General features: G+C 38.9%; 1 protein-coding gene across 2 annotated transcripts in view; it reads left to right on the forward strand.

The window, feature by feature from the left end:
- FMN1 (formin 1) overlaps nucleotides 1-27836 on the forward strand; it is a 368992-nt gene that overhangs the window by 76601 nt on the left and 264555 nt on the right. Inside the window, exons 1-2 of one of the 2 annotated variants that reach the window (XM_036887570.2) lie at nucleotides 7144-8977; nucleotides 10351-10468. In XM_036887570.2, the coding sequence (XP_036743465.2) occupies nucleotides 7571-8977; nucleotides 10351-10468 (1525 nt within the window). In that variant the 5' untranslated portion in view covers nucleotides 7144-7570. Of the gene's footprint in view, nucleotides 1-7143; nucleotides 8978-10350; nucleotides 10469-27836 lie in introns of those variants that run through there. The other variant, XM_036887569.2, reaches the window with a different exon arrangement.

A 27836-nucleotide genomic window follows, 5' to 3' on the forward strand; every position in this document is an offset into this window, starting at 1 on the left:
TTCCAAGGAATGTTAGCTATTGCTTGGTGGAATCAATCTCAGAAATATCTGATTAGAAATATTTGTATTCAGCCTTAGAAATATTACCATAAACAGTAATGCAATAACTATTTCAAGCTTGGTTTTCGTATTTGTAAGAATAGGGAAATTTTAAAATGAAGTAACGCTTTTGAGGTATAAGTAGTTAGCCTAAAAATACAAAGAGAAAATGTTCAGTGCTCTGCTGTGGACATCCTAGGCTCTTTCCCAGGCCAGTCACTGTCTGAGAACATCCCTTCCCCACAGGAGGGGAGTCACAGTGCTAAGGGACTGCTTGCAGTACCATCATCAGCATGTGTTAGTAGACTCTTGAGAAAAATTCAAATTCATGGATTTTTTTTTTTGAAATGATTGAGCTGGTTTAAAAATCATCTTGGAGCACAGGGAAAGTAATAAAGTACAGGGTGAACTTTGTCACCTTCTATAGTGGCCACCTGGGAGAACTTTAAACTAATTACCCTCTTTAGGTAATAGGTGGAAAAAACCAATCCAGAGAGCAGTGGCCCTGAAACACCCAAAGGGATCCCTTGAAAGAATTTTCTTAGGAGCTCAGTTCACTCATAGCACAAATGTGGCACGGGGAGGCATTGTATTGAGTAGTCCTTTCTATAATGAATAATCTATTCAAATCAAAAGGCTCTTCTGCCCAAGTGCACATCTAGGAGGGAATTGGGAAGTGCAGCTTCCTGCTGGGGCTCTCAGTTCATCAGTAAATGATTGTTTCATATTGACAAGATTTAAAAAACTTTTTCTGTTAGATGCTGGTTCATATCCCTAAGAACATTGTTTCTTTGCTATGAGAACATTGTATCCATATAGTACTTACTACGTGCCAGGCACTGATGAGAGTGTCAAATACATATGTTTATTTAATGCTTGTAATAACGTGAGTAGTAAGTACTTTTCTTATGCCCAGTTTCCAGGTGTTTTGCCTGAGGGTTTTAGCCCTGGACAAGTTCACCATGGATTCTGTGAGACTGAGAAATGACGATGGAATGTTCTTGGGATAAAAGGGTTTATACCTGGCTTTATTCTCATGGCAGTAGGTTGAATCATGTCTGCATCCAACAATCTGCAGGTCTATAATCCACCTCCATCTCTGCCTCTACCAAGAGCACTGGGCAGAGCTCTTTATATAGTGACTCAGTCAATATTGCCAACAGGTGTGGAAGCATTAGCCTAGCAGAAGGCCAATTCGATCATCAAGTAGTTTAGGGGCAGGTGAGGATCCTGGCCATAGAAACTTCCATTTTCCCCACACCAGGTAGGGAAGTTGAGGCACTCTTTGCTTATATAACTTGTCCAAGGTCAAACTTCTTGAAGGAGCAGAGTAGGACGTAAGCCTGGGACTGAAGGCCAGGTTCCTAACTCTGCAAACTTGCCCTCGTTTCTCAATCATTGAAAGATTGCATACCCACTATTCTCCTCTTCTCTTCCAGCATCACCTCTTCCCTTTCAGAGCCTTTTAGTTTGTTACCAGCACTCAACCGTCTCCATAGATGGTTAGATACTGCTCAGTGGTACCAGTCTTAGAAAATTAGAAACATTTTACACTGAGACTGCTTAATGGAAAGAGGCCTTAATCACTGAGACCTGTCCTTGCCATAGGCAAGTGAAGCCTGTTTTCTTTGTAACCAATTAGTAAAAACGGTTGCTGGCTTCTCATAGGCTGACCCAGAGGGGCTGAGATAAGTGTTGCATTAGTTGGTAGTGGGTAACCACACCATGGAGGCAGGGTAAATGCTACAAAACTGAAGCAGAGGGAGAAGCCTAAGGAGGGCTCTGGCTTTGTCTTTCATTTGGCTTTATAACTCCATTTTAAAGATGTGGAAAATGAGCATAAGAAGGATGCTGATCAGGAAGAAGGTAAGATCACAAGCTGAGGCAGTGGGGGGATGTGGTCGGTGATCAGGAGTCAGGAGTCCCCATTTCCCATCTTGCTGCTGCACTGGAGCAGTGTGAACTGGTACAACTTGCTTAGTTTCTCTTGGCTTCAAATATCTTCACCTTTTAAACAAGAGTGTTGAGCTACCTGACTTCTAATAATCCTGAAGTCCCATTCGGCCTCCCAGCATTTGATTCTACCCCAATTCTTCCATAATCTTACAATCCTTTCATATGACACCAGATTAATGTCTTTTGGGTACTTGTGATGTCATAATTTCCTCAGACCTCACCATTAGTATCAGACTTTATTTAGTAAGCTAAAACACTTCCTGAACCCAAAAACTCATGTCTACCCACTACCTCACTCATATTTTTATTAATAGCTTACTTACTTACTTTTTCCCTGTCCATTGCTCTATACTTTCATCTTTCACAGAAGTAGTTTCTACTCTTACCCTTATTAATTTTAACATTTACTTTTCTCAAGCAGTTGCCACATGAACCTAATTGAACCATTTTAGAAGCTAAGCAATTAATCATGAAAAATCAGGCCCAGAAATAACCCTCCTTTATGGTTGGGAATGTAAATTGGTCCAGCCACTGTGAAAAGCAGTGTGGAGGTTCCTCAGAAAACTAAAAATAGGAAAACCATATGACCCAGTGATTCTACTTCTAGGAATTTACCCAAAGAAAACAAAATCCCTGATTCAAAAAGACATGTGCACCCCTATATTTATCGCTGCATAATTTATAATAGCCAAATTTTGGAAGCAATTTAAGTGTCCATCAATAGATGAATGGATAAAGAAGATGTAATATAAACAATGGAATATTAGTCATAAAAAAGAAAGAAATCCTGTCATTCGCAATAACATGGATGGACCTATAGGGTATTATGCTAAGTGAAATAAGCCAGGCAGAGAAAGACAAATAGCATATGATTTCACTTATTTGTAGAATCTAAAAACAAAGCAAAACAAAATGAATAGAACAGCAGTAGATTCATAGAGAAGTAACTGGTGGTTACCATGGGGGAAGGATTGGGAGGGTGGGGGAAATAAAAAGGCACAAAAATTCTCAATCATATATAAGTTGGTCACAGGGAGGGTAGTACAGCATGGAGAATATAGCCAATGATTCTGTAACATCTTCCTATGTTGACAGATAGTAACTGCACTAGTAGGGGTGAGGATTTAATAGTATGAGTAACTGTTGAACCTCTGTGTTGTATTACTTGAAACCAATATAAGATTGTATTGTATGTCAATTATATTAAAAAAAAAAAAAAAAGTCAGGCCCAGAACTTGAAGTAAATTGGATAAGGAGAAAGATGAGAATTATGCAGCCTAGCACCATGTAATTAATCTCATTTGCTTTACTTTTTCCTGGCCTTTTGAGGTTTTATAAGAGTGTGGAAGGGAATTATTGAAGCTGTATGATGTGGGGGAGGGCTGCAAAGAGTAAGGGGGGAAGATTTAGAAAGTTTTTCTTTTAGGTAATGTCCAGTTTCTGTAAACTGATTTAAAAAAAAAAAACCAGCAGCAGTTTTTAATACTGATTCCTCCAACCATATGAGAGTCAAGAAGCTAGGTTTAGCTTCCAGGACATGATGTGCCTGTTTTGTTGTAACTACACGTTTAGGCTTATCTTACATTGTTGGACTAATGTTCTTATTGCCGTGAGGTACAGTTAGCTCCAGCCTCAATCTGAGAGGATGGCGAGATGGGAGAAATGTGGGAATTTCACTGGTAGTAAATTCTCCACACATGTATGATCGTTTCTCAAGTAGCTGGGGAATGATTGTTTTTAACAAAATCAGTACAGAGAACATCCCTATGGGTCAAATGCTCCCTAATTTATTATGCCTGTTTTATTTAGTTGTCTGAGATAGATCATTTTTAATCTGGCCTTTTGCACAGGTATAGGTATTAGAGAGCTTATGTGTCAAGGTTAGAACAAGAGAATCGGGTGAGGTTTTAAGGAGAAAGTCTTGGCTGTCACTAGCCTTGTGTAGTGGTACTTAATAAGTATTCATCACAGAATAAGCCACTGAGATAAATAATGCCCAGAAGAAGTGATTATTTTTTCTCCTTGAAAATATTAAAGCATTAAATAGACTCATTTTTCAAGACTAACCAACCAAGATCAAATTTGTAGGCTGCTTATTTGAACATTACAGTCAGAAACATTTCTCAACTCCCTAAATGGCCAGAAGTAACATTTCTCATGGTCATGAGAACCAGTGGCCTGGAAGAAAGCCAGTATTCAAAGACGTGTTTGAAATATACCATGTGCTCTTTCTTACTCATCTTCATATTTAGATGGTCACTGCTTGCTTTCCTTCAACATTGTTTTAGGTCCACCTGTTACTATTCAAACTGTGTCTGGGGTGAAAGGTGTTTACTTACAGTCTAGAAACAAAGAGTCCCCTCTTGGCTGATTTCCCTCTGCTAAGGTACATGCTTCCCGAAGATGGAGGGCTGGAGTTTCTATAGCTGTATATCCCTGAAGCCCCATTTATGGTTGATGCTTAATAATAATTGTAGGGTGAATATGTTTTTGTAACTTAAGCTTCATAAATGAAAGAGAATTGTATAGGTAAGCTAGACAGCTTCTTGATGTCTTTGAGTCCAAATATTCTATGTTTCCTGTAAGCTGTAGATAAGCCAGCTAGGAAGTTTTGCTTGCTGAAGATTTTTTTTTTCCTAAGCAGTCCCACTAAATTTTCCTTTAAATTTCAACACAAGAAAAAAATGGTCATTTCCATATTACATTTTTTGTGAAGTCAGTCTTATGTGTCATCTCACAGGGTAAAAAGTACATTACATGTCCTAGTAAGACACCACCAACTCATGAGGTCACATGCCTTTGTACTTCAAGATCTAGGTGTGTGTGGAGTTCTAGTATGTCAGGAAGCAGAGTTCAGAGTTTTAGGAGAGTGACTGGGGATTTTGGAGCCTAATTGCTGAATTCACCATCTTGTTCCACCATTCACTGATGTTGTCAACATGCAAGCCACTTTATTTTCTCTCAGTTTCCAAGTAGGAAAAAGAGAGTAGTAACAACCTCATAATTATGTACATTAATCAGTTAATATATGTGGAACATCTAGAACAACACCTGGTACATAGTAAATACCTAGTGAATGTTGGATATTATTATCACTCCCTACTTCCTATCTGTGTGACTTTGGTTAGTTACATTCTCTTGGTCATTGTTGCTTACTTTTCAAATGAACCTAAGAATAACCTAATAATTACCTACTTCTAGCCAAGGGGCTTGGATTACATCACATCCAGGGACCCAAGCCTGGCCCCACTGTCCATGAAATTGTTTTGGTGTCTGTGGGTATTGCGAGGCTGAATCTATTTTGCAGAATAATTCTGCTCCATGCTGTTGTATAGAGGGCCAATAATCTCCTCCAGTTTATGTTCCATTTTGCCTAAATCTGCTCTGAGGATGCTTGGGAACTTATTATGGAGATCAGTAACTACTTATGGCTGATGAAATGAAGCCTCTCAGTTAAAAAGAGAAAACCATTAAATATGAGACACATCTCCCCTCACCCATCTATGGGACGGTCTCTGTAGTTTTTAAGAAGACTGATCTTATGATCTGGTGTGACAATTCGTTTTTTCCTCAGTCTTGCAGAAGCAGAAGTCTGATTTTTATCAATGGGCGTTTTCTCTAGACTTGAAACTTGTTCCTATACTTAAGTGGCACCAATGAATTTTTCTGCATGTCATGGTGGTCTTTTGATTAAGTGTGCCCTGGTTAATAATCTCCAAATGTACTACAATCAGGAGCAAACAGGAAAGTATCCATTTAGACAGCTTTACCATATTGGTTGATAGGATATATGTGCCCTTTAGGTGCAAGGGTTCCTTTTGAACACATGGTTAGAAATGTATCAAATTTCTCACTATTAATATTTATTGGGAAATGATTCAAATTATCAGGGTGAGACCCACAGCACTTGCTGCTGCAGATAATGCAAGACTTGTTTCGCTTATTGGCTACAGCTCCTATTTTGCAGAATAAATTGCTGTTTGAGTGTTAACACTTGGGCTCATCTTGCATCTCTGTTCAAAGAGAGCCAGTGATTCCTATTAAGCCGTGATTTACTATTAAGTCAGTTTGACTCTCCTGATCCAGCACAGTGCCTTGTCCATCCCAGGTGCTTACTAAATGCCTGCTGATTGGACAGGATTTGAAAAACATTGAGACCTTCAGGTACAACCAGAAGCTGTCCCAAAAGGCAGCTATGCAGCTAGGAAACAGAGCTGTAACTTTTCCGTGTCCTTGGCTGCCAAGTTCCCAGCATATAATCAGAGTGTTGGAAACTACATTTAGCTGATGTTTGGTGATGTTTGTCTGTCCTGTTTTTGTTTTGGGCAAATTGGGTCTGTGATAACGACCTTTCAGATGTTTTGCCCTTTAGGGAAATGTGGTTCCTCAGAGACCTCTGATGAATTGAAAGGCAGGTTGTGTGTTAGTTACCTTGTATCATGTAAGGTTTCATTTAGTTGGTTGGATCACTGAAGCAGAGAGGGGTGCCCTTCAGCCACCAGGACTCCTAAGGAAGCCAGGAAGTCAGAGCTGCTGAGCAGAAGCCTGGATTTGGCATAGAAAGTGTTCAGGATAATCATTCTCTTTGTGCTGGGGCTGTTGACTCTGCCACCTAAGGCTGGAGGACACTGGGTGTGGTGGGCGTGCTTGCCTGAGTACCTGTTTGTAGAGCACTGAAACACTAGCGCAGAGCGAAAACAGCAGTAATCTGAAACCAGTCATGTTGGTTTGCCTTCTCCAGCCCCAGCAGCTAAAATCTGCATTCCAGATGAAACCTGCAGGGAAGCGGAAGAAAGCATTAAAAAAAAAAAAAAAAAAAAAAAAAAGCTTCAGGGCAGTGAATTAACTGTTTTTGAGAGTTCTGGGCATTTTGAGATCATCTCTTTCTTTCTTCATTTTTCTTTCTTGCTTTGGGCTTTCTAAGTGGCTGTTGATCTGTGTGTGCTCTTAATCTTTTTGGCCTTGATGGCACGGGCTTCTGACTGTAATTTAGATGGCAAAAGAGGGCCCATAAGAAGTATTTCAGTCATTTTCTGCTGATTCACTTTTGAGTCGCAGGGGTTGCTCCGTGGGGATGGTTGGGGACTGTCAGGATCAGCTTGCGGGCTCAGCACTTTCAGGAGCCTCCCTTGCTCACCAATGAGGAAGTTGAAAGCCACCAGGAGACCGGCAGGCACTGGGGCGGGGCTGCTGGCGAAGTCCTGGGCTGGGATGACAGGGGGCAGGCTGACTTTCTCTACGACAAAAAGCCTTTTGTCACGGGAATAAATACGGAAGTCCCAGAGGAGCAGCCTCCCCAGTCCGTGTGTAGGAAGGTGCACAGGCTCAGCTGCTTCTGGGCAAAAAGCTCCACGGACTTTTTACAGTTGCCCTGGGTGCACCATCAGCGCGCAAACCGGAAGGGCAGCAGGAGTGACCTAAAGAGACCCAGTGTGGCTGCCGGGGGGCCAAGAAGTCTGGCTGCTGGGTCCTGTTGCTCTCTGCCCTGTAAGTTAAGAGCCGATGAAGTGAATAAACTGAGAGAGCAGAGGACAGGAACAGAAGTCAGAGCTTCCTGACAGGGCTTTGCTGAGACATGGAGGACACTGGAAACCCTCTGAATGGCAGGGATATCTCAGAACCAGAAAAACCTGAAGCTGAACTTGAAATGGCCCAGTCGATCCTGAGCAAGTTCTCTATGAAAACCCTATTTGGGTTTACGAGTAAATTGGAATCTGTGAAGCCTGAAGACAAAGATGCAGTGCTGAAAGCAGTCCACAGTTTAGTTGTGGATCCCATGCCTTGGCTGGAAGGTCCCAGCGATGGCTCAGATCCGCAGGAGGCAGCGGCCCCGGCTCCACCTGACCTTGGAAATGACGGGAAGATTGCAAGAGTGGAGATGGAGCCAGTGACGGAGATGGAGCCAGTGGCGGAGATGGAGCCAGAAGGAAGTCAGAGAACAACAGAGCCAGGGATTTCTCTCCCTGGTCAAGAGTGTCTTCCACTCCCTGCTTTGGATGTGAGCAGAGGCAATGTCATTTTGGTTCGTGGCACCCTCGTGAACACCACCAGTGATTCTGACTCTGATGATGGTGACCAGAAGCCAGAAAAGGAAAGCAACACCAATGGCCCAGCAACCCCCAGTGTTACTTTATCTGAGCCCTCTCAGGAGCCCAAAGGACAACCAGGAGACTCTAAGAGAAATATTATTACAGGGGAAGGGGGCAATGCTGAGCTCTGTGCAGAAGGTCCTCAAGGGACCCCGCCTGAGATAAGTAGCAAACCAGAACCTGGTGATGGTAGCCTCCAGACAGAGCACAGCACCAGCCGTGGACAAGCTGGAGAAGAAGGTTCCACTGTCCTACCTGCAGTACCAGACCAGAATGTGAGTGTGAGTGCCACCGAAAATGCCTCTTCTAAAAAAGAAGTCCTTGGAGAGAAGTCATTCCAGCTTCCAGCTTTTTTTAGTGGGCTTCGTGTGCTGAAGAAGGGAGCTACAGCCGAGGGAGGGGAGACCATCACTGAAATTAAACCAAAGAATGGGGACCTGGCTTTGCTGAAATTGACCCAGCCTGTTCAGAAGTCCTTAATTCAGGCAGGGCCTCAAACAGTGAAGACTGGGGTGAAAACTGATGCGAAGGCCCCTCCCACTCTCTTGGAGCAGCTCTCCCAGCTGCTCAATATTGACGTGCCCAAAGAACTAAAGGCAGAAGACCCTAAGCAGCCCGGAGAAGAAGAGATGGGCTTCAGTGCTGCCCAGGAGAGCCAGGGTGGTTCTGGAGAAGCCCAAGCCCAGGACAGGGAGGTCAAACCAAAGCCACCAGAGACTGCCCTCGAGGCCTTTAAAGCCTTATTTATCCGTCCCCCCAAAAAGGGGGCCACGGCTGACACCTCTGAACTAGAAGCTCTCAAGCGCAAGATGAGGCATGAGAAGGAGTCTCTAAGAGCTGTGTTTGAACGATCCAAGTCAAGGCCAGTGGATGGCCCCTCCGATTGCAAAAGCGTATGTAGAATTGGGCTTTGTGTTTATGTCATAAAATGTGATAGTGCTGTATTTCTTTTCAGGCACTCTGTCAAAGTGAATCCCAATTATTTATTGTTAGTGACTCTCTTCTAGGTAAAGATGATTATAATCAGCCTGCCCTTGTAAGGAGGATGGTGTCGGATAAAAGCATTTTCTTTCTTCCTTATTCTAGAGTGTTATAAGAGGGATATACATAAAGATGTGAGGATAGAAAGTTCTGAGGTTAAACACTAATAGTAAATGATCTTATAAAATTAAGCAACATGATGAAGCAATATGAAAATACAGCCCAGATTGCCTTACCACTTAATTATACCTCTGCGAAAACTATTTTTCCTTTGAAAGTCTGCCATTTGGCAAAATATGTGTTTGTGATATGATTAAAATGTTCTGTGTTGGCTACAAGGCATCCTGCTTGAGTGCTGGATTTAGAAGGAGACCTGGGTTTTATATTTAACTTTGTCATTTGCTGGTTGGGTGACCTTGATCATCTCTGAGCCTCAGTCTCCTCACCAAAAAAGTGAAGAAAATAACCCTTATCATGGTGGTTGTAAAGGTTAAATGAAGTTAGCACATGGTAACCATCTTATTAACAGAAAGCTATTACTATTAAAATTTGGATAATTTATCAAGACTAGCAAGCACCTGTCCAGTAGATAATAAAAGTTCATGAGAACAATGAATAGAATTTCTTGTTTATAGCAACTTGGCATACAATTTACCATTCCCTCCTGTATAGTTGATCAGTTAAAACATTAAAAACTTCAAAATCTTTAAAAAAATTCTTAGTTTGTAGTTAAACACAATATGGCATTCTCCTAGTTGTAAAAATCAACCCCTATCAAAATAGCTTGAATATGAAGGTCATTCATTACTTTTTTTAAATGAAAGAAAAAGAATTGAAATTAGCAATGTGGAGTGCTTAGAGAAGTGTATCTTGGTCTACAGCTAATATTCATGAAAAATGTGAAACTAGTCATTCTATTATAAATAACCTTGGCGTTGGTTGGGACACATTTGTAAACATTACTGTAAATGTGCTTAGTTGTGGTTCATTTGTATATGGTCAGAGCTGTGATTTTTTTCCCATAGTTATATAATAAAAATCACCTATTAAGAGTTATATAATACTTGGCCTTGGGTAGTTGACTTATCTTCACCCCTCACTGATCAATTTACATCTCTGGAAAAAGGTTGTACTGTAGTGAGGTGTTTCAATTACAGTGAATGAGAGCAATGTACAAATGGCCATTAAAATTAATTTTAGAGCTACCATGTTTGTTTTCAGGGATTAATTGACTCTGGCCACATTTCATTTAACTTACACTTTTCTTTACTCACTTTTTCAACAGCCTGACCACAGCCCCACGGAGCAAGATGATAGGACTCCCGGCAGACTCCAGGCTGTCTGGCCACCCCCAAAGACAAATGACACTGAAGAAAAAGTGGGATTGAAGTACACTGAAGCAGGTAATGTGAAAAGAAGTCAGGTACCCAGGAATTAATCTTTTGCTGTATTTAGTTCTGTGGCTTTTAGTTCTAGTTAAGTATTCTAGAATTTGAGTTTTGTTTCATTATAAAATGGAATGCTGAAGGCTTTTCTTTTTTTGGGTTTTATTGTTAAAGTGAACCCTCACACATTTATCACTAACAAATCTTTACAGATGAAAGGTGAATACAGTGAAATGAATGAAGGTGGGGCAGGTGTGTAAAGTAGGAAGACCTTTGGGGAACTAGTGGAAAAGGTAGATTACACATTCCTCAGGAAGCAGGTGGTTGGCCCTCATATAATGTGTGAGCTGGCAGCATTGCTGGAGGAAGAGAGTATGATTCTTCAGAGCTGTAGTTGGATTTGTTGCTTGTCTTTGAGTAATGCTTTCAAGCTATAAGACCCTTCTGCAGAGTGAATGTACAGATACTGTATCAGTTACTCTTTCACTTTTGTTAGACAAAGCATGGCCAATAAAAGCAATCTAACTCTCTGGAAACCTTCCCAGGAGCTTTGCTTGAATATAGTTAAATGGAATGGGAATCTAGATACCTTTACTCTTTAAGTGAAAGGCTCACATAAAAAAAAATGAGAGGATGGTTTATCTTAATTGTATATATGTGTGTGTCTGAATGCATCACCGATGAAACCGCTTTGTCTTCTTCCTGATATTTGAAGATCACCTATACAGGCTTTTATTTTACTTGTTGTATTAGGTATATGTGTATATTTAGATCAGTCTGTCTGGTTATAGAAAAGTATTTCTTTCAGCTCCTATTCATTGATCGAATACGTGGATCAAAGTTTGGGTGGGTTTGTAATACGTGGGTTTTCGGCTGTATAAAATCACTTCAATGATTGAGAATACAATTCATCTCAAGTTGGCAAATGAATCTCGAGTTCTACAACCTGACTGCTTTTAACCTCCATTTATACAATTGCAAATTGCTGACTACCTAAGACACCAACTGCCTTAAAGCATTTTTCCTGCAGTGTTTGACTTAACACGATGAGAAGTATCATGGCCTCAGTGAAAATATATATAACGGTTTCAGCCTTCTTGCCTACATTTCAGTTTTCCAAAATTGGGATGCTTGTAATTAAAATATGAACTACCTATCAAGTTATCTTATGATCTGGCACAGTTCGAACAATTGAAAGTACTGAAACTTGCTTTAATGAAAGACTAGCATGCAGAGATCTTACTCTTAGTTTGTACTGGTGATTTTAGTCTCATCCCCACCAGTATGTTGTGGCAGTCTTCCTTGTAAATGGATCAGCATTTGTGGGAAATAAATGTCATAAATGGTTTTTCAGTCCACTTCAATAATATTTTGGGGTATTTATACCTCCACAGAGATTCCTTAAGTTTTTTGTCCTCTTCCATTTCTAGACGCTCAGAGGAACAATGTAGCTTACTTCATCAGAGGCTTTCTCAGGCTCTCTTTTGACCTTCAATGTGTTCTCAGCTCTCTAAGGTCTTGGATAAGATGGGGGAAAGAGAGAGGAAGGGGTAAATAATGACAGAGCTGTTGGTTGGGCTGTGACAGCACAATGACATGAGATAGAGGGCCATCTTTTGTCTGGAGAAGACAGCTAGGTCCCCGGCCAGTTCCCGTGAATGGCCGTGCTGTGGCTTACTTACTGTGCCTGTTCTCATGCTCAGCTTCTTGAGAACTTTCTAGGTGCTCATTACTATACTGATATACTTTTGGGGGTATCAAAGAAGAAGAAGAAACTTATTTTTTTACCCCATTACTCAATACCAGCATATGGTTGCCTTGTCATTTATTGCTAATTTGGAAAAGTTAACATTTTCCTTGTGATTTTTTTTTTCCTTAAAGTTTTGTTGAGAAAACTGGAGTCTTCTAAGCATATGGTTTGTAGTTTAACACATTTGTGGTATTTCCATTGGTTTCTCTGACTTTAGGGAAACAGAAAATTTGCCACTCTGTAGGGAGCACAGAGACAAAAATTAGATCCGAGATATTTCAAGGTGTTTGAAGTTTTATGCTTTTATATTTTCAGTGCTCTTTATTTTCTTAGGGTGTTATTATTCATTAAATTAGTGAAATCGGAGGTCAAACTTTAGCCTTCATATTTCAAATGTGCTGTTGGAATTCTGTGCCATTGACATCTAAGCCCAGCCCTTGGTAGAGCTGGGAAAGAGATGGCGTTTTTCTTCATGCATCCACACTGTCCTTGTGCTGTCATCAGCCACTTCGGACCTGCCACCACTTGGATTTCCCTTTACTGAGAGTTTGTCATCAGAGGATCTTTTACTGAAGGCTGAAGAGATCACTTAATACTCTAAACTCACTGTTAGTCAAGGATAAAAGAAACAACTGATGTAAGAGAACCTGTCCCTTTTAAACTATGGCTTTTGGATTCCTCATAGCAGTATAAGGGTAGCAGACCACTCTTGCTGGTGCCCACTGCCAGCACTCTCAAAGCCATCAGCATCATCCGTACCTGCTGACCCTGCAGCTCCTTCCCTTAGCATCTGAAGCCTTTGGCTTGCACGAGAGCTGCTGCTGTTCTGATCACACTGTGCCCACCATCAGGGCCAGCCAAGCTCTCAGAGCCTTGGTGATGTGCCAGTTGAGAGAAGTATCAGCACCTGCAGGGCTGTCACTCAGGAAACCTGCCATAGTTACTGTTATTGACCTCTACCACTCCTGGAGGGGCCCCAATGCTAATTAACTGTGCACTAGAAGTGCTTGAATTGTGCTGCTCAAATGAGAGAATCACTTTCTTCCACCTCTTGCGGTGCTTTCCTACCATAGCATCAGTGCCATTCTGCTTTATGTTTGGGAGGCCCCACAGCAGTTTTGAGTGAAAAGAGCATGTTTCCCCCTTTTCACTGGTATTGGGCTAAGCACAACTGGAGTGACAGACCCTATGTTCTCAGAATTGTCTTTCCTCCTCTGAGTACAGGAGCAGCTATCAAAACTGTGGGAAGTTTGTGGGCTGGCTTTGCTTTTTATTTTGGTATCATTAATCTACAATTACGTGAGCAATGTTATGGTTACTAGACTACCCCCATCATCAAGTCCCCACCACATATATCCCATTACAGTCACTGCCAGTCTTTTTTGGGAGGAATCTTTTAGTGGGCTTCTCATGTCCTTAAATGGTTAATTAATTCATGTTGAGTCCATGCCTCTCTCCTGTGCTGCAGACCAGAAACATATGGGTGCAGTCAACTTGATTAGCTTTTGAAGCTTGGGGCTAAGTAAAACCCAGTCACAGCCAAGTGAAAAGGTGTGCTGTAAAAACAGTGCAAGGGGAACCGAAGAGAAAAATGTCTACCTTTAAATTTGTAACAAAAACAATTTGTCTCATGAGGAATGGATAGCCAGTGTTCTCTTCTGTGCCTCTTCTAGTATGCTATCCTGTATGTGGTCAGGGTGTACAAGGGTTAGTAACTTGCTCTTGAGGGGCAAGTCTTGAGGGGCTGGGGGCAAAAAAGACTGGAAAGCACAAGGATTTAGGTATCATAGTTAATATAGGGTTCAACTTTGTATCTCAAACTTAAAGTCCTCATGTGAGGAAAACCACATGAGGTCACTTTCTTCCTTTTGCTTTGTGGAGTATAAATGCACTTAGCCTCATTTCTTCATTTCATAATTACACATATTATGGTAGCAACGAGGGTCTTGTCAGGAATCAGGGGATACACTCAAATGGAATGATTTGAGAGTGTATTAGAGACTCTACAAAGGTGTGGGCAGGGTTTATTTAGGAAAGGCAATAAGTGATGCAGCCGCACTCTGGGGCTAGTAGGGAGAAGCTTTCATTGCCCTAGACCTGAGGGGCCAAGGGTAGGAGAGGCTACTGGGGAGACTCAGAACTTCAGAGGAAGGCTGAGTGGTATGGGGAGGGCAGCCCAATAGGAGCTGTGCCCTTCAGTAGAGGGAAGCGTTCAACCCGAGTTGGAGGGAGATGGGGGAATGAATACCCTTATCTCTTCTGCTCTCTGGTCTCACTATCGCTCCCACTGGTCAGACCCAAAGAGAAGTCAGAGGCCTGGGAGCCACTCCATGCCATCCCTTTAGGCCAGGCAACAGGGCTCAGAATAGGGTACAAAAGAGGGGAGAACAGACCTGAAGAGGCAAATAAAAGATGCCCAGCATGATTACATTGCCAAAGGATTCCAAGTGAAAGAAGGTTCTAAAGAATGCCAGTCTGCTTGGAGAAGAATTGGCACATGCCTACCTTGTTATACCTGACCACCAGGGTACTAACAGTGGCATAAAGAAAAATTCTTGTTTTTTATCCTGTGGGAGGGTTGTTTTCTGCTTGAATCAGTTCATAGAAAATGTAATGGCTATCATTCAGAGCCTTGCTCTGTAGATACCCCTTTCACTCTAATAGAGAAGCTTTGTTTACTGATCTCAGAGAATATTCCATAAGTTTTAAATGTTTCTTTAGATTAAAAAATAAAATAATACATTTGGGAAATAACCAGAAACAACACAAAGCAAAATAAACTTTCTGTAGTTCTGTTTTATAGGAAAACCATTGCCAATGTTTTGAATGATAGGCCTATGTGAATTTAATACTTAAATTTTTTTGGTTGGACTGTACAGACTGCTTTTCACAGTTGAAAACATGACTATCTTTGATATTTTTTTACTACATTTTAACAATGATTGGAGAGATTTAGTTTTTTTCAAGTTATAAATATAGAAATAATGCTATAAATATTGTTTATAAATGTTTTTATTTTAGGTAAAATTCCTTGTGGTTGAATTGCTAGATATAAGGGTATATGCCCCTTTAAGGTTTCGATGCATGTTAATTACAAAAGTTAATTTTTTATCTAAAGATACTCAGTGTGAAAATGATGTTAGGGTTCTTGTTCATGGAGTGGAAGAATGAACTTAGCAAACACTCAAGGTAGGAGAGCCAGGCAGAGGCTTTCATTTAGAGCTGAAGGGAGAGGACAGAGCTCTTGGCTCACCCAGGAGGGGACAAGAGAGCCCTGGGGGTGGTGTTGTCTAGAGGTTTTATTGGTGGTTGAGAGACAAAGGGCTAGGGATGTATACCTGCTAAGTGATCTCAAAATGTTTATCTTTGAGGAGACATTAAGTTTCTTATTAGTCTTCCCAGTTATTTATGAGAAATTTACTGCTCTGATTTCCTCCCATGATAGCAGCTTCCTGGTCTGGGAGCATTATCACTCAAGACTGCCGGCTTTGCTCCCAAGGTGGACTGAGTTATTGTCTGTTTGTTAAAGAGTATGTTAAGAAAGTTACCTTTTAACAAATCGGGTTTTAAAATGCAATCTTGTTTTCAAGATGGAATCCTTCCTGTTTGTTTTGGGCTTGCTTGTTAAAGTGCCCAGGTGGCAAATCACTTGACTAGGACTGGAGGAAGAAAAGAAGCAGAAAAATAAGCTGGGCCCCCCAGCAGGCCAAAGTAAATCCCACAATGGATTATCTTGCTTTGTTTTTTCCAGAGGCCCTCACCTACTCTGTCTAAACCCATGGTCCCTGTATCAAAAGCATAATAATTTAAAACACTGAACATATTTTTCCTTCTTTATCATTTGCTTTTAATTCTGCTTGTATTTCCTGGTATATAGAAGTTAAGATTTATATGGTCAAATCTATCCTCATTGTATAACTTTTTTTTGGGGTTAAAAAGACTCTAAAGATCATCTGTATTTTCAAATTTCTTCAATGATTTCTTTCTACCTCTTCCTTTGTTCTCTCATTTGAGTTCATGCCAAGAATAATTTGTTTTTGGTGCACAGCTTGAGGTAGAGATCTAAGACAAAAAGTTTTCCCTTAGTTACTAATTTTACAGCAGGCTTCTGGAGTAATTATTCCTCTCTGTGCCAGGTTTGGTACCATTTGGGGTCTTTCTGTTCTCTTTGTGTTTGTATTTTGTATCAGTATCTTAAGTAATTGCAGCATTACATCTCAGATTCTGTTCAAGTTTTCATGCATACTTTAAAAAAATGTTTCTGGCTTTCCTTTGATTTATTCCAGAAAACCTTCATTTACTTGGTTAAGTTTCAAAAGGATCCCTTTAGGATTTTTATGGGAATTGTATTAACTTGTAAGTTAATGATGAAGGTTGGAATGAGAATTGAGATCTTTAAAGTGCTTAGTATTTCCACTCAGGGACATAGTTTATGAAGCAATTTGAATTTTCTTTTTTGAATCTGTATTTTGAAACTTTGAATCTGTACTTTGAAATTAAATATGTATCTCCTGTATTTTTTTCTAGATATATTCCCAGGCACATTATTTTTAAAATACATGATATGAATTTGTATCTTGTGATTTGCTTATTTTTCCTAAAGTCAAATGGATTCTTAAGAATGTAGCAACTCACACACCCTGCCTTCTCTGTAGATTTCACACCCAAGGCTGGGCTGAGTGAAGGACACATTGGGACTGACTGATCTCAGAGGTACCTTCCTTCAGTTTTACTCTCACTAGTGATTCTTAATATTCTGAGACTCCTTTAAAAATCTAACAGTGATAGAAAGCTATGGAAGGAGACACTACAGTTAATTTTGCATGTTTCAGACTCTCTCCCAACCCCCACCCCAGGTTTGGAGGAAGAACCTTTGTTGCAAATGTCTAGCCCAGAGCTGAGCTCCCTGTCCTGTTCATCTCCCATTTGGTATTACAGCAGATGGCCTGACTAAAACATCTCATTGTTCAGTAAGGAATTTTAAAAGCATACTATCATGGTGTGTGCCTCGGCATCCTGAGAGAAAATAAAGTTAATGTTTGTGAGGTTAAAATGGTGCCTTTTGGGGGAACTGGCAATGACTTAATTATGTATGGAAGGAAGGAGAAAAAAGTACAAAGTACAAAGAAGAAAAGTGTCATGTTTTCTGTAACAAAATGAACTGTGCATATCTGGTTTCTCTTCCAAAGTGCATCTGGAAAAGCTCTTCTCTCCACTGGCTGCATCTCAGAGCTGGGCTGGGGGATGGTGTACGGCTGCCCTGCCAAATGAGAGCACAGGCTTTTGTAGAAAAGAGAACCTAGCACTGGGCATCATGGGTGTTGTGAGTGAGCAGGCCTCCAATGTGTGTGGCATCTCTTAGGGCTCACGCACGCCACCCAGAACCTTGGAGTATTTCAGGAACATTCCTTTTAAAGTATTTTGGATCAGATAGAGACACAACTTAATAAAGATCCACCTACTGTCTGGTTTGTATCTAAGCTGGGTTCCCATGGCTATAAAGTGATAGAACTGTTCGCCTCCCTTCCTGGTGAATCAGACATCCTTGTCTACCAGCCAGGGAGAGCTATAAATATCTTAGAATATTTTATTGGCCTACTGTACTTTTCAAAACATCTCTACTCATAGCTAACACGCTGCTTCAGCCATGAATGGTTTTTCCTTGAACAGTCATGTGTCTTAACAGATTCTTCTGAGTCCTTTTGTGGTCTAGGCAATAGGTTTGTTCATTGTACTTTTCATGGGACTTTGTGACATTACTATCACTTGTGTGGAATTATGGTGATAATCCAGAAATTGGAAGCTGTACAGACTACAGACCAGGAAACCCTCGGATTTTGTGGTAGAAAGGGGGTATACTGGGAAACTAGAGGTGACACGAATGTGTCATGCTTCCTCTTGCAGTATAGCTGGGAGCTGTGGGAAGCGAGATTGAATTCCCACAGCACAAACAGGAGCTAGTGGTTGATATCAAGCAGAGGGAATCAGGTGGAATAGCAACTCAGAACTCACATGTTGTGTTCCAGGAAATAGCAGTTAAAAGTCTTAAGCTCAGGCGAGTAGAAGCAAGAGATTAAAACATAGCAACTGAAATTTTAGAATAGTAAACAAAGGTGCATGTATCTTAGAAATCATTTAGCTTATCTATTCATCTGAGAGCCAGAGAGATTATGACTTACTGAAAGATACATGTAATTAATAAGAGAGCTGAAAATACAGTTGGAAGAGAAGAATGGTACAATCAAGCTGGGGAGGGTTTGGAGTGTGATGGATTTTTTTTTTTCCCTGCCAGTAAACCAATATTTAAAGATCTGGCAAGGAAAACACAGGTAAAGGAGCATTAAAAAACTATGTTGGTTATAAAAATAACTTACCAGGGGCCTTGAGTCAGTCTGACTATTAAGTGAGAGCATAGGAGTACCATATCAGCTCACCAGACACAACCACAGAAACTGACCAGGTCACTTTATGCTGCCTTTTTGACTTGTAAAAATTAAAAATACCATTAAACCCTTTTTTTTTTCAATGCTCCTGAGGCTCACTTAAGCAATTTAAAGCAAATAAAGATGCTCCTGATTTGTGGATTCTTGCGAAGTTCAGGTGGATCTCATTGTTGGGCCATAGCTTGAGTGCTAAAGTGCATGCATGGCATGTTTCATTTTAGGAGATACATGAACAAATACTTAATTTTAATGGCTATATTTTTTCAGTAGTTTTACTGTCTTAGAGAAAATAAAGTGAGCACTCTGGTGCAGTTTTAGGCTTCCTTCAGGGAGAAGAGAATGAACTTTGTGCTATATCCTATGCTACACTTTTACAAATACCTCCTTTCAAAATCTTTATTCTCAAAATATATACTTAGGAGGCCCCATTTCCTTCTCTCCCCTAAGTCTTCATCTGTTGCCGGTGTTCTCTCTGGATGCTCAACCAAGCGGCCACTTGACATCCTGGCTTCGGCGTCTGTGCCCCTCAGCCCTCACCACTGCATCTCTTCCCTTGCAGCCCCATGGGCTTCCTTCCTCTTGCCTCATTGTGCTCACAGCTGTCAACGAGCTCAGTAAAGAAAGATCCCTTCTCCAGAGAAAGCAACCGGAAAATTATAAAATTTTTTTCCTCTTCTGTAGAAGGAACAAATTATTGTATTTCTGAGAAATACCTGAACACAAAGTTTTACTATCTATGCTCTTGAGCATCCCTGTCCATCCCTAGTAAAGAAAGAAACTGGATGAAGGAATGAGAACATAAGATGAGAAAGGTAGAAAAGTGGCTCAGAGAGAAAGGAAAATTGCATCAGGGAAACTCGAGGGTGCACTCATTTGGAATTACCTTTACCACAGCTTACATGGGTTTAACCATCAAATTGACTTGAATTTGAGGCTTGGCACTGTCCTATATTAGCTGTGACCCAAGTCAATATTCTCATCTATAAAAATAAGGACTGATAATTTAAATAGTATAAAGATAAAATGAGATGACTTGTAGTTCAATGCCATCAAAGTTGACTTTTTAAAAATTAGCTTTTATTGAAGTATACATATGGAAAATTGCTCATATTTCAAGTACATAACCCTATAAATTGTAACAAAGTGAACATATGCTTGTAACTACCATACAAATCAAGAAATAGTACATTACCTACATCCCATAAGCTTCCATCTTGCCCCCTTCCAATCACCACAATTTCCCATTTCCTCAAAAGAAACCATGGTGCTGACTTCTATTACTACAGATTAGTTTCATTTGCTTTTAACTTAATATGGTGTCTGCCTTCTTTCCTTCAACATTATGCTTGGGAGAAGCAAACAAGTGGTTGAATGACCTATAATTTATTTATTTTCATTGTCCTATCGGATTCCATTGTATGAATATATCACACTTTATCTCTCCATTCTAATGATCATGGGTACTGGTTTTGTTCCTAGTTTGGACTGTTATATGTTGGTGTAAACTTTCTTGTACCTGTCTTTTGGTACCATAGGAACACACTTCTCCTGGGTATATACTTGGGAGTGGACTTGCTGATCATAAGGTACTTTTGTATTCAATTTTAATAGTTTTCCAAAGGGATCGTATCAGTTTATACCCTCATCACCAGTACCTCATAGTTCTGGTTGCTCCAGAATCTTTAACAACATTTGGCGTGGTTGTTTTTTCTAATTAGAGCCAGTCTGGTTTTAACTGATCTTTCCCTGACCAGGTACTTTTTCATGTTTATTGGCCAGGAGATACCCTTTTTTGTCAAGTTCTTGTTCAGGTTGCTTGTCCAGTTTTAATAAATTGTCCATCTTTTATTATTTTGTAGAGAAACTTTTTAATATGTTAGATATGAGCCCTTTGGTTAGTTGTGTTGGGAGTATTTTCTTCCACTCTGTGGGTTGTCTTTTAACTCTTAATGGTGCCCTTTGATCAATAGAAATTCTCAGTTTTACTGCAACCAATCTTCTTGCTATGGTTAGGGCATTTTGAACCTTCTTAAAATAATATTTCCCTAGCTCAGTTATGAAAATACTCTTAAATTACCTTAAAAAGGCATTAGTGTTCTTTTGTCAGCTAGAGCTGCAAATATTGGGTATTGATATGTGTGTATGAGTTGAATTGGAATCAGGTTTGTTTTTCCATCCAGGTTTTCCTAAACTTATAACAATTTAACATTGTCTTAATGACTGTAATTCCATACTAATAAGTCATGCTATTGGAATGTGTCCTCTTACTTTGGTAATTCTCAGCTCTTTGTATTTCTATTTGCATTGTAGAATTTTTATGAATTTTGACTATGATTTCGATCAATTTTGACATTATTGACTTTGATTGCATTGACATTTTTATAATACTGAATTTTTAATTCTATGAGCATAGTATATCTTTCCATAAATAAAATACTTATTTGAACATAGTCTACTCTAATTTCTCTCAGTGCTTATAGTTTTCTTTGTAGAGGTTTTATACAATTTCCTTTAAATTTAAATTCCTAAATATTGTAAAATTCTTGATGCAATTGCACATATTTTAAAAATTCTATTTTCTCAATTTTTTTGTTAGATAGAAAACTCCTCATCCCCATATTGAGCATGTATTCAACTTTATATCTTACAAACTTGCTACCATGTAGTTTTATTATTTTGGAAAAAATAAGGAGATATTTACCTGACAGTACATACAGAACATTTTCATTCACTCTCTTTTTCTTTCTAATGGCTCCATAGTACCCAATAAAATAGTAAATGTTACTTACTGAATTATTCCCTTATTGATGGATCTTTTAATCACTTAGAATCATTCACTGTTGCAAACAATGCTTTAATGAAATTGTTGTACATCTGTTTTGTGCATATCTGTGAATACTTTGATAGGATAGGAGCAGAATTGCTGTTAGAGTCCTTCCCCTTTTAACTGCTGGGAGATACTATTGCTCTCTCAAAATATTGAATCAATTAGTGCTAAACTAAAACAAGAATCTCCATTACTTCATCATTTATCATTTAATTTATGCCCATATAATGATTAAAAATTGCATACTACTGTTAATTTGTGTTTCTCTAATACTAGCATGGTTGGACATCTTTTTATTTTCTTTTGTGACTTGTTAGTGTTCTTTGTCCCCATGTAATTTGGATCATCAGTCTTTGTTCTTACTGATTTGCAGGTGCTTTTTATATATTAAGGAAATTAGCCTTTTGAGTATTATATATTGCAACCTTAGTCTCCAGCTTGCCACATCTTTTACCTCCTGTTTTTCATTATATGGAGACTTTGTTCATGTAGTCATATGTTTTATGGATTTGTAGTTGATCTTAAGGAAGCCTTCCCTAACCTAAATTTTAACAGTATGTATATTTTCACAATACATATGTTTAGATTTTTTATTCAATCTTGCATTTGCTTTTGTATGTGATATACATGAGGATGTGTTAAGTATGGCAATGTGCTGTAATGATTAGGGAGCTTGAGCTATGGAACCTAATGTCATGGAGTCAGTTTTAGGCATCATTAGTTACTGAAGCAATTTAATTACCTAGCAAGTAACTGGGCTAAGGTTCCTTATTTATGTAAAAAAAAAGTTTTTAGTTGATGAAATAATGTTTTTTAAAAGAATATAGCACAGTGTCTGATACACTTATGAAGCAAAGTAATCTAAGCTGCCCTTAGTTTTGTTTTTCCCAGATTGATAACTACTTGCCCCGACACCATTTAATAAATGGTTAGTTCTTCCTCTGTGGATATGGAGTGCCAATTCTCACATATATAAATTCCTTCCTTTATGCTGACCTATTTCTAGATCATTTAATATTTTTTTTTGGTATGTTTATTGAGACCTTGTGCCAATTTTATGTCTTTGAAGTTGATGTAGTTTTGAAGTTACTGAAATATCTGGCAATTAAATCATCTCAATTATTTTTTTTCCCTCTAGATTTTGTTTGGGTAGTTGTACACATACACACTCATATATGAAGGGGCCTGCTAATACTGAGTCTTCCCATCCAGGAACAAAATTTATCTTTCTAGCTATTCAGGATTTCTTTAATGATCTTTAGTAAAGTTGTACAGTTTTCTTAGAGTTTGTGCACATTTAGTTTCTGCATATTTGGTAATAAATGGGGTTCATTTTTCATTATATATAAGTTTTTATGCTGCGTTTGTTGGTATAGCAAAGTGATCAATTTTTCATGTTTGTAATTCTGACTTTATACATACTTTAGCTCTACTAATTCTTAAGAGCCTTGGGTTTATTATTATTTTTTTTTGGTAGACAAATCATGACAATTTATGTTACTTTTTATTGTAAATTATATATAACCCACCATCTTAACCATTGATTTTTTCTTTATTCATTCGAAGCATTTATTCACACTTTGTATGTGTAGTGCATTATGGCTTGCATAATGCATAAATAGTTGTTAACCATTTCTAAATACAGTTCAGTAGCTTTAAGTATGTTCAAGTTATGCAATGAATCTCTAGAACTTTTTCATCTTGCAAAACTGAAACTATACCTATTAACTCCCCATTTCCCCTTTCCCCCCAGACCCTGGCAACCACCATTCTACGTTTTGTTTCTATGAATTTGACTACTCTAGGTATTTCATATAAGTGGACTCATGCAGTATTTGTTATTTTCTGACTGGCTTATTTCACTTAGCATAGTGTCTTCAAGATTCATCCATGTTGTAACATGTATCTGAGTTTCCTTCTTAAGGCTGAATAGTTATTCCATTGTGTATACGTACCACACTTTGTTCAAGTATTCTTCCATCAGTGAACACTTGGGTTGCTTCTACTTTTTGGTTATTGTCAGTAATGCTGCTGTGAACATGGGTGTACAAATGTCTCATTGAGACTGCTTTTAATTCTTTTGGGTGTATGCCAAGAAGTGGATTGCTGGATCATATGCTTATACTTTTCTTTTTGAGGAATATCCATACTGTTTTCCATTACTGCTCACCACTTTATACACTCATGAGCAGTACCCAAGAATTCCAGGTTTCCACATTCTTGCCAACACTTGTTATTTTCTGGGGTTTTTGTTTTTTAATAATAGCCACCTGAATTGATGTGAACTACTATCTCATTGTGGTTTTGAGTTGCATTTCTGTAATGAGTGATGCTGAATGCTTTTCATGTGCTTATTAGTCACTTGTGTATCTTCTTTGGACAAATGTCTTCAAATCCTTTGCCCATTCTTAACTGAGTTTTTAACATTAAAGAATGCATAAATTGTTACCTGTCCCTTTGCTAGTCCCAGCTTATTGCTTAGGACCTCCAAAGCTAAGCTGGAAAAGTAGTGAATCATAGACATTCTAAGTTATTTCCGAATTTTATAGACTTCTTTCTGATGTTTTGAAGTTAAGCATTATATTGGTCAGAGTTTTTTGGTCAAAAACCTTTATCAGGTTAAAGACCATTCTTTATAGAGCTGAGCTTCTAAGTGTTGATATAACAAAAAGTAGTTTGACTTTAATGTATTAGGGGTATATTTATTGAAATGACCATGTGATTTTCTTTAATCTGATTAGTGATTGTATTTCAGATTTATTATTATGGAACCATCCTTACATTCTTGAAATAGTCCTATTTGTTGTGATGAGGTGCTGAATTTGATTTGCTGATTTTTCTGGTCATTTTAAATAAGAAAAGTTTTAGCTAAAAATAATGAATTCTGTGAATTCAAGGTAAAGGAAACTATGCAGACATTTTATATATTTTAAGTAGCAACGTATGGGGTGACGCCACAGCAGAGAACTAGATTTGTAAAAATAGAAACGACAACCAAATGGTTTTCATATCTGCCCCTTAATGTTAAGATTCCTTCTCCAGTGTACCACCAATTAAGACAAGTAAAAGTGGACTTTGAAAAAAGCTGCTATTGTATGTTGAGCTACATGGCACAGCTTGGATGACTCCTAGGGGATTTCCCTTGACTTAGGACACGTTTTATTTTATGTTGTAATCTTAGAAGTTGCAGGTAAATGGCCATGACATCAGAGTTACTGATGCTTCTAGGTCTTACCCAACTCTTAATAACATCTAGCACATTATTAGTATCTAATTAACTGATGTTATTAATCTCACTATTATAAATTATAATTCATTCACCAGGCAAATATTTATTGAGCATTTTCTATGTATTGGTGTGTATGATAGATGCTTGGAACACAAAGTTAAATAAAACAAGATCTTTATACTCAAGCGATGCATGGTTTTTTGTGTTTCATTTTTGGTGGAGGACTGGGAAGTAGGTGGCAGGAAGTAGGGTGGGGAAAGGTGAAATGTACACAAATAAGTGCAATAAAACATTCCAATGCTCCAATTGAAGGATGCATAGCATATAGAACAAAAAGAAGAAGTATGATCAATACTATCTAAAGAAATCAGGACAGGCCTCCTGAGCAGACTTGAATGACCATAGGTTGGGTAAGTCAGGTAGAGGCAAGGTGGACCAAAGGTGCAGGAGAAAGTCAGAGCAGGACTTGTTTGAGGAAATGTAAGTAGTTTATTATTGTGATTGATTGATATGGTATCATATCAATGGTATAATGTCTGTAGCTTTGAGGAGGCCAGATCTTGGAGGGAGAGAAATTATATGGCATGCCTTGCTAAGGACCTTCAGCTGTAAATAATGGGGAGAGCCATCGAAAGGTTCTGGGCAGGGGAATAACTGGACCAAAAATGAGTTTTGTAAGGATGATTATGGTCTGGGAGGGAGGTGAGTGATGCTGTGGGGAAATAGGAAGACCAATTTGGAGTTCCTTGTAGTGATTCAGAGGAGAGAGAGAAGCAATCAGTGATTTCTATTTTCTTGTGAACAGATACATAACAATATCTTTATTCATGATAGTGATAATGGAATCATAGTTAATAAAAGTCATACATACTCTTGGTTTCATTTTAGGTGATGGCTTATACTGTTTGTTAAGCCTATTCCCAGGGCTATAAGAAGAATAAAATGAGATGATTTGAATTTAAATTCTTATTTCTTTGTCCAGACTGGGATGAATGTAGAAGTTAATAGTGTTATTATGTTTATGGATTACCCAATCTGTGGATAAAATAAGTGTTCACCTCTAGGTCTATTTGCCTGTAACAAACTCACATAAAACCAGTTTCAAAAACCAGTTTACCTCAATTAATATTCTCAACAATCTATTTCTCTTTTTAACTGTAAGTGATTATCATGTTTGAAACACTCAGACAAAATAACCCACTGCCATCCTACCCAGATGTCTGTATGATGAGCCACTTACTTCATGAGGACAGACTCCACGTGTTCCTTCCCAGCCAACTAACTCAATATCGTAGCTTTCAAACTCGGAAACTGTTCACCTCTGCCTTTTTTTTTTCCTTTTAAATTCTACCCATCGTCCCCCAGTTCCAGTGTCACTTCCTTTAGAGAGTCCATGATTCTTCCACCTCTCATGAGCCTTTCTAAATTCCTTGGCCATGGGTCCTGCCTGTGATAGGTCTCTTAGTGTGGAATTTTTATATAAATTTTATATTGTTAAACATTTTATGTGTTAGTTTTATCCCCCACTCCAAATTTTCTGAATCTTCAGTGGGAGAAGAAAATAATCTGGGGAGCCTGTCAATTCAGCTATTTGGAGCCAGACTCCAGTGAATCTGCCTTTTTCCCAAGATGTACAGGTGTTTTGGATATATTACCACATTAGCAGTCCTCCAACTGGGAACACATGAGGACCTGCCTAGGGATACAGTGGGGAGACATGGATAATTTTGAGGAGATTAACTTTCCAAATCCTTAGCTTTCATTAGTACTCATAATTTAAATGGACCTTTCATCCACCTTATAAACAAAAGACATTAAGTCTCACCTATTCCAAATCTTGCTACAACTTGCTCAGGTGTAAAAACCTCCAGGGTGTCAAAGAAAGGATAATTTCAAATAACAGAGTTTGGGAAGCCTTCTTTATTAGAGCACCAAAAACGTCTGTCCTACCCATTCTAGTAAGAGATACATTTCCAATTAAATTTTAATTTAATAATCACATTTTAATGTATTTTCATAGGTTAGGTAGTAATAAATTTTTTTATAACTCAGTCTAGAAGTAAACTTAAAACTAAAATTTCTGTGATCACAGAAAACTTTTAAAAATCTAATTATTTTTATGTTTGTATTCCATGGACATGAGAACGTGAATAACAATTAGGCATTCAAGCACAAAACTGTATTACTTTTGGATGAACCCTGTTTAAAATAAAGTTTTAGATGATGAACCATGTAAAATTTCTGAGTGTTAAAACAGAGTTCTCACCCCTTTTCAAAGATAAAGCTGAGCGGCGAAGCATGATATTAGATATTAGCTACATTTAAAAGAGTGTAATAGTTTTGTTTTTAAGAGATCAATATTCATTAATTCCCCAGAATTGTCCTTTACAGTTGTTTAAACTTATAGTGAAAAATTTTATATTTCAGTTTCAAAATGTGTAAAGAGTATGTTTTGTTTTAGAAAAATACTGCATCAGAATCACCTGTGACCATGTTCAAAAGGTAGATGACTGGGTCTGATCCAGGAATAATAATGTGCATGATAATAGCTGACATTTATTTAGTTTTGGGTGCCAAAGCAAGTGAAAGTGGTAGCTGAGTTCTACAAAACATGTCAATACTGTTCGTCTTTCCTGAGGGCATGGCAAAGCTCCTTCCCCTGTGGCTTACTGCCTGGTTTTCAGTGGCTATAACTGGAGCGTAAGGTTACAGAGGACACAGCTAGTTTCCTCAATATGAGTCTGTTCAGAGAACTGGACTCTCCCCGCTCCTGTGGAGTCAGCTGGTCTTCACGGACTCCCAGAGGAGCAGCTTCTGGACCCTCACTTCTTCTCCCTCCTTACCCAAACTCAGATCAGCTGTGGGTGTTTGAAGGTGAGCGGGAACATTGATGTCTCCACCAGAACAAAGAGAGAGTGTCCTGGGGTGCTGTACCTTGAGAACTGTCAGCTTCTGTGTCTGGGATGTGAGCTGATCTTCCAGAACTCTGAGACTGGTCTCCGGGAGGTCAGCAAAAAAAAAGGAGTGTGGTTTCTGTCTTTATTTATTAATTTTACTAAGGATCAGAAATTAAATGTTCAGCTCCTGGAGACTTCAAGGTCATTAAAAAAATAGATGTGAACAATTACAATTCTGTT

Source organism: Manis pentadactyla, chromosome 11, assembly GCF_030020395.1.
Source record: "Manis pentadactyla isolate mManPen7 chromosome 11, mManPen7.hap1, whole genome shotgun sequence".
Classification (NCBI taxonomy): domain Eukaryota; kingdom Metazoa; phylum Chordata; class Mammalia; order Pholidota; family Manidae; genus Manis; species Manis pentadactyla.